The following is a 7,576-nucleotide window of genomic DNA, read 5'->3' as shown; positions in this document are numbered from 1 at the left end:
TGTGCATTTTTATCCACAGTATGATCACGTGTTCTCAGTGTGACAGTCGGTCCATGTGAATTGAACGCTTTAATAACTTTAAACTCGTAATTTCAAATGATGCTTCGCTTTATGCATTTGCCCAATCTCATGTCATGTTATGTGTGCTGTTTGTAAAATGAGTGTTACCTTGGCTTAATTTAAAAAATATATGATTTCCAATGCACACAAATTTTCCAGTATACTGTGTTGGTTACAGTGTTTACTTCTTTTTTAATTATATTTTTTATTCAATATTTATTTATTTAAAAATATATACTTTGTCATCTAAAGTATAAGTATGTTTATTTTACACGTTTATTTTTAATACATTTTTCAAATGATTTTACATTTCTTAAATATTAATTAAAAATAATAATTATTATTATTATATCGGCTATCGGCCCCCCTGCTTTCCAAGATAACGTTATCGGCATCAGCTGTCAAAAAACTATTATCAGTCGATTATATACATAATCTTTTCACCGTTAAAACTATTGTACAACTAAAACTATTTTTTAAAGTCTACGTAGCATAACACACGGATGATCATAAGAAATGATAATAATAATAATAATAATGTTTAAAACTAAACAACATCAACAGGGTGGAATCTTTATAAACATCACTTGTCAAGGGCGGAGACTTTTCGTTTGGCGACTGTCCACAAATGGACTTTTATTTTGAATTCGCATCATTTCCTGCCGTTTAAAAAACTGTTCTCTGTAGCACTGCTGTATCTTCCACTGTGTCGCAGCGCGTTTATTTACTTGAAGTGTGCTTTGAAGTCGAAAGCTAATCGACTGAAGATGAATGTGATCGATCATGTGCGGGATATGGCCGCGGCCGGACTGCACTCTAATGTCCGGATCATCAGTAGTTTACTCCTGACCATGAGCACCAACAACCCGTGAGTGTCTCCAGTGCTTCACCATAGAAGCTAAACAAGACCTGGAAGCTCAAGCGTGTGTCAGTTCAGTGATGATATTAACATATTATAGGCACACAACAAATCATGCAGAAATGTTTTGTTCTGTTAGCTCGCATAAAGGAACCAGTGTTGCCAATTTAGGGACTTCCCATCCTCTTTTGAGACTTTCTTTTCAAAAGTTTAGGGAAAAATATAACAACTTCTTGGACAAACCTCATCTAAGTTCTCATCTTGCCCACTGATCTACATTTATTTTTAAATAGATCGGTGAATTTGCCATTATGATGTAATCTAGTGACATTTAGCTATCAGTTTTAACTACTTTCAGTCAGAAGCAGTTGTCAACACTGACCACTGTTCTTTTTTTTCAGGGAGCTTTTCTCACCGTCTCAGAAGTACCAGCTGCTGGTGTATCACGCTGATGCTATTTTCCATGATAAAGAGTACAGGAACGCAGCCTGTAAGTACAACATGGCTTTACAGCAGAAGAAAGTGATCAGCAAAACATCTAAGGTGCGTCCATCCAGCACAGGCAGCACAACATCTGCGCTTCAGGCTCAGGTGAGCCACAGTGAGTTAGCTACATTAACACTGCTTGAATAGTTTTTGCCTTGGTTTAGTTACTCCAGTTTGTTTTCTTAGGTAAGTCTTAGGTATGGCATGCTAAATATATATATATATATATATATATATATATATATATATATATATATATATATATATATATATATATATATATATATATATATATATATATTTAATTGTGATGACTTTGTATGAGCCACCAGTCATTAAAAAGTATACTTTATTACAATACAGAATTTCTATTTTATTTTTATTTTGAAGATGTCTCATGCTTTTCCAGGCTCTGTAGTCTTATGAAAAAATATTACTATATAGAATAACTATTTAATTTACTTTAAAATGTAATTCATGTATAATGTAGTGCAATTTCAGCATCATTACTCCAGTCTTCAATGTCACATGATGTTCAGAAATCATTCTAATTTGATGATTTACTGCTCAATAAACATTTCAAATTATTATCAATGTTGAAAACAGTTGTGCTGCGTTACATTTTTTGTAAACATCATGGTACTTTTCTTGATTCATCCCGGAGAAAATATGCAAAGAACACGGTTTATTTAAAATAAAAATCTCAGGTAACATAAAATGTCACATTTGATCAATTTAATGCATCCTTGAGTAGATGTATTAAAAATTCTTTCAAAAAAAAAAAAAAGTACTGACCCCAACTTATAAAACCTACTGTAGTGTATCTTATATAATATAGTTTCTATTTTCTTTTTTTTTTTTTCTTTTTTTTCAGAAAAAGTAATAGTGATACTTGTCTATGCAAACACTAGACATCATAACAGTCTCCCATATTTCTCATGTTCCGGTTTGAATTAATTTTTATTGTAGTTAACCACTCTTTTGTTCATCCCCTGCAGAACTTGCCGTCAGAGATTGAAGTGAAATATAAAATCGCGGAGTGTTACACTTTTCTGAAGCTGGATAAAGATGCCATATCAGTGCTGGAGGGGATCCCGTCACGCCAGAGAACGCCCAAGGTGTGTTCACACGCTGTCTTTTGTTTCACAAGTGTGTGAATTCTCAACATCTAAAACGGATGTAAAAGAGCACTTTGTTGAATCGTCTTGAATTCCAGATCAACATGATGCTGGCGAATCTTTACAGGAAGTCTGGTCAGGAGCGGTCAGCTGTAACCAGCTATAAGGAAGTGTTGAGACAGTGTCCTCTGGCTCTGGATGCTATTATTTGTCAGTAAGAATACAGCCGTGTTCCTGTGATGCTGCATCTTGTGAACCCAACATTAAAGCTCAGTCCTGTCTGGTCCACTGCAGGGCTTCTGTCTCTGTCGGTGAAGGGGGCAGAGGTCGCTTCCATGACGATGGACGTGATTCAGAGCATCCCCAATCTTGATTGGCTGTCTGTCTGGATTAAAGCACATGCTTTCATACATGGAGGAGACAATCAGAGAGCCATCAACACTATCTGGTGAGGATGGGACACTATCAAGAAAAATGTTTTTAACCATTTTTATGGACATCTTTATATTAATACAGGTTTTATATATTTGTTTTTATTTTGTAATAAACTGTTTTCTATAATGTCATTATTAGCCACCACTGTCATTATTAAAGATTAGATCCAGTGTTACTGGATTATTTTTGTGCATTTGTAATATTTATTAGTATTTTTAATTAGCTTTTATTTATATATGTTTTTCTTTCAAATTTTAGGTTTTTGTAAATTGTATTACTAATGTCATTTTATTATTATTAATTTTAATATTTCTATTTCTGTCTCTGTCTAGCTTTTTTTATTTCATTTTCAGTCTTTTCAGTACCTAAGTGTATTTTCAGTTAGTTACCATTGCTGTATTCTTAATTTTTACATGTTATGTTTTCATCTAATATATATTTATTTATTTGTTTGTTTTATTTTAAAAAAAATTTTATATCAGCTTTGTTTCCATAATTATTTAATAGTACCAATGATTAGAAATTTCGATTAATTAGAATAGATTAGATTCAGTGTTCTTGTATTATTTACATTATTTAATATTAATATATTTTAAAAAAAAAATCATTTTATTTGTTTTCTTGGAAATAGTAGTTTATAGTAATTTTATGCATTTCTCATTTTTTTTATTTTCTATTATTTATTCATTTATTTATTTTTCAGTTTTAGTCATTTTAGTACACAAATTTAAACTTCTTATATTTCAGTTACTTGCCAAGGCAACATTTCATTTTCATATCAGTTTTAATTTAAGTAATTTTTATATATATATATATATATATATATATATTATTATTATTATTATTATTATTTTATTTTAGCTTTATTCCCATTAACTATTGTATTGTATTGTATTGATAAAATGGCAACAAAAGCTAGTTGTCCACCTGTGCACAATGTGAGGAATCACTGATGTCTGTAGTCCTTGTTTATGTCGTCTCAGCTCTTTGGAGAAGAAGTCACTCTTGAGGGATAACGTTGATCTTTTAATCACTCTGGCGGATGTGTACTTCAGGGCTGGAGACACAAAGAACTCCATCCTGAAGTTTGAGCAGGCACAGATGCTTGATCCCTACCTGATCAAAGGTGCATGGCATCAACCAATCCCTCGGCCATCTAGATACATTGCTTTATGATTTGTGTTGCTTTGAATGAAATGATCATGCTGTTTTGCAGGTATGGATGTATACGGCTATCTGATGGCCAGGGAGGGTCACCTGGAAGATGTGGAGGTTCTCGGAGGACGGCTGTTCAACATATCTGACCAGCATGCTGAGCCCTGGGTCATATCTGGGTGAGTTTGACCTTCAGTTAATGTGTCGGAAACATTTTCAGAATCAAAAGCGACTGAAAGCTCTTGTGTTGTCCACAGATGTCACAGTTTCTACAGTAAGCGTTACTCTCGTGCCCTGTATCTGGGAGCTAAAGCCATCCAGCTGAACAGTAACAGTGTGCAGGCGCTGCTCCTGAAGGGGGTGGCGCTGAGGAACATGGGCCGAGTGCAGGAGGCCATCATACACTTCAGAGAAGCCATGAGACTGGCGCCCTGTCGTCTGGACTGCTATGAAGGTAAGAAAGACTTTCATGATACCGTATTTTCCAGACTATACGTCACACTTTTTTGTCATAGTTTGGCTGGTCCTGCAACTTATAGTCAGGTGCGACTTATTTATCAAAATGAATTTGACATGAACCGAGAGAAATGAACCAATAGAAAACATTACCGTCTACAGCCGCCAGATGGCGCTCTAATGCTACTCAGTGCTCCTGTAGTCTACACTGAAGACATAGAGTGCCCTCTCGCGGCTGGAGACGGTAATGTTATATCTTGGTTCTTGGTTCTAAATAAATGCGACTTATATATGTTTTTTTCTTTGTCATGACATATTTTTGGACTGATGCGACTTGTACTCAGGTGCGACTTATAGTCCAAAAATATGGTAATAGAAATAATCATTTCCAGCTATTTTGCATGTTTTGTAGGTTTTTTAGAAAGGTTATGATATTTTTGTGAAATAAAAGATTATAGATGTTTAGTCTGTTTCTTTGCTGAACAGCTTTAGTTACTCTCTTGAGTTCTTGTATTCAGTCTGTCCTGTTTTCTAAAGGTTAGACAAAGCCCATAATCATTTTCTGTCTTCTCAGAGTGATTCGTCCCTTGTTTTCAGGTCTGATTGACTGCTATCTTGCCTCTAATGGTGTCCGGGAGGCTATGGGAATGGCCAACAATATTTACAAGACCCTGGGAGCGAACGCCCAAACTCTCACCATCCTGGCCACAGTGTGTCTGGAAGATCCCATGACCCAGGAGAAGGCCAAGACTCTGCTGGACAAAGCCCTCGCTCAGAGGCCCGACTATATCAAAGCTGTCGTGAAGAAAGCAGAGCTCCTCAGTATGACAACAATTAACACACGCCTTTCATAATATTTTTCTGTATTATTATAATTGTTGTTGTTAATTTATTATGATTTGGTAATTTATTATAATAAATGTATTATAAATAGTAATATTTATTATAGATTGTTTGAAATTTAATTTATTATAATTATTATAAAATTATCATTATCATTTTTTTTATTAAACTATTATATTTTCTTTATCACTGGTTATCATATATTAATTTTTTTATTTTTTTTTATTAATATTTATTATTATTATTAAATTGTTATATTTTTGTATTATTTATATTATTCCCCAATATTAATTATATATATTTTTTATACTTTTCTAGTTATTATTTATTCCTATATTGTATTATCTTTATTATTTGTTATTATTAATTATTTATTTTAAATTATATAATTATTATAATTTTTTCCTATTTATGAACTACTAGCGGTAGTAAAGCACATTTTGTTTTTCCATTAATCATTATTGTTATAAATTAATTAAAAAAAGATATATATATATATATTATAAATCTATTTATTTATTATTAGTAGTAATTTATTTATTTATTTTTCATTATATCGTTTATTATTTTTGTTATTGTTCATTAACTGTTATGAAAAATAGTTATGAAATCAAATTATTTTCTTGACTTAGGCTTCAAAAGCATATATTTTGGTGTAATCTATGTTATGCTTAAATCATTTTAATTACAGATCGAGAACAGAAGTATGAGGAAGGAATAGCTCTTCTAAGGAACACATTAACCAATCAGAGCGACTGCGTGCTGCACAGGATGCTGGGGGATTTTCTCGTAGCTGTTAATGACTATCAGGAGGCCATGGACCAGTACAGTATAGCGCTAAGGTATCGTCATCCACACTGTACGGTAAAATCTTCAATCTTCAACAGAGTCGAGCAGAACTTGACTGTTCTGTTCCTCTTCTGTAGCCTCGATTCCGATTGTATTATCTTTATTATTTGTTATTATAATTATTTTATTTTTAAATTATATAATTATTATAATTTTTTCCTATTTATGAACTACTAGCGGTAGTAAAAGCACATTTTTGTTTTTCCATTAATCATTATTGTTATAAATTAATTAAAAAAAGATATATATATATATATTATAAAATCTATTTATTTATTATTAGTAGTAATTTATTTATTTATTTTTCATTATATCGTTTATTATTTTTGTTATTGTTCATTAACTGTTATGAAAAATAGTTATGAAATCAAATTATTTTCTTGACTTAGGCTTCAAAAGCATATATTTTGGTGTAATCTATGTTATGCTTAAATCATTTTAATTACAGATCGAGAACAGAAGTATGAGGAAGGAATAGCTCTTCTAAGGAACACATTAACCAATCAGAGCGACTGCGTGCTGCACAGGATGCTGGGGGATTTTCTCGTAGCTGTTAATGACTATCAGGAGGCCATGGACCAGTACAGTATAGCGCTAAGGTATCGTCATCCACACTGTACGGTAAAATCTTCAACATTAGAGTCGAGCAGACTTGACTGTTCTGTTCCTCTTCTGTAGCCTCGATCCGAATGACCAGAAGTCTCTGGAGGGCATGCAGAAGATGGAGAAGGAGGAGAGTCCCACGGACGCCACGGTGGAGCTGGACGGAGACGATATGGAGGGCAGCGGGGAGGAGGGAGATCTGGAGGGCAGTGACAGTGAGGCGGCGCAGTGGGCCGATCAGGAGCAGTGGTTCGGCATGCAGTGACCCTCAACACTTCAGCTTCAGCACTAATTACACCATCATTCACTCTTCATGTGTTCTCCAACCGTAGCTAAACATATGTGGGTGCAGGTTATTTTCTGCTTGGCCAAATACAGGACTAGACAACTGTGCTACTCATTTTTTTTCATAAAGGTGTCTAAATGTCATTTATTTTGCATGATACTTTGTAATGATCTTTTAATGAACCACAATCCCACAAAATCTGATCTTGTGTGTAATAAACATGTCAAAAGTCATATTTTCACACCAAAATTGAAAAGAAAGTATTGTGTTGCTGTTAGGAATTTTTAACAGCACGTTTCAGCCATGTTCTTCACTGCATATTTTTACATTTGTTTAATACTCACTCAAAGCGGTGATTTCCATTAAGATATTTGCAGTGCTATTTTTAAAATAAAAAACTAATATAAATACATAATATACATACAT

At 33.4% G+C, this 7,576-nt stretch overlaps 1 protein-coding gene across 2 annotated transcripts; it reads left to right on the top strand.

Moving 5' to 3' along the window:
• The first annotated feature begins 695 nt into the window (after positions 1-695).
• On the top strand, positions 696-7,198 carry LOC113107169 (anaphase-promoting complex subunit 7-like). Of its 2 annotated transcripts, none has more exons than XM_026269478.1 (11): positions 696-928; positions 1,321-1,462; positions 2,404-2,523; positions 2,622-2,733; positions 2,818-2,971; positions 3,942-4,084; positions 4,175-4,292; positions 4,371-4,567; positions 5,167-5,391; positions 6,104-6,254; positions 6,940-7,198. In XM_026269478.1, exons 1-11 carry the CDS (start codon positions 828-830, stop codon positions 7,127-7,129), a joined length of 1,653 nt encoding a protein of 550 aa, XP_026125263.1. In that variant the 5' UTR covers positions 696-827; the 3' UTR covers positions 7,130-7,198. The 2 variants fall into 2 exon arrangements, with proteins under 2 accessions (XP_026125263.1, XP_026125262.1); XM_026269477.1 differs by having other exon boundaries at positions 697-928; positions 1,321-1,510.
• The last annotated feature ends 378 nt before the right edge of the window (positions 7,199-7,576 follow it).

Source organism: Carassius auratus, chromosome 8, assembly GCF_003368295.1.
Source record: "Carassius auratus strain Wakin chromosome 8, ASM336829v1, whole genome shotgun sequence".
NCBI lineage: Eukaryota > Metazoa > Chordata > Actinopteri > Cypriniformes > Cyprinidae > Carassius > Carassius auratus.
The sequence above is the reverse complement of the archived record's forward strand: the minus strand, read 5'-3'. Positions and strand labels throughout refer to the sequence as shown.

What these genes read in the sequence shown, in the direction of transcription:
- LOC113107169 (XM_026269477.1), top strand. Translation starts at nt 828, where the DNA reads ATGAATGTGATCGATCATGTGCGGGATATGGCCGCGGCCGGACTGCAC. An exon ending in CACGCCAGAGAACGCCCAAG is followed by an intron (nt 2,524 to 2,621) that starts GTGTGTTCACAC and finishes CTTGAATTCCAG; the next exon opens with ATCAACATGATGCTGGCGAA. An exon ending in TCGTCTGGACTGCTATGAAG is followed by an intron (nt 4,568 to 5,166) that starts GTAAGAAAGACT and finishes CCTTGTTTTCAG; the next exon opens with GTCTGATTGACTGCTATCTT.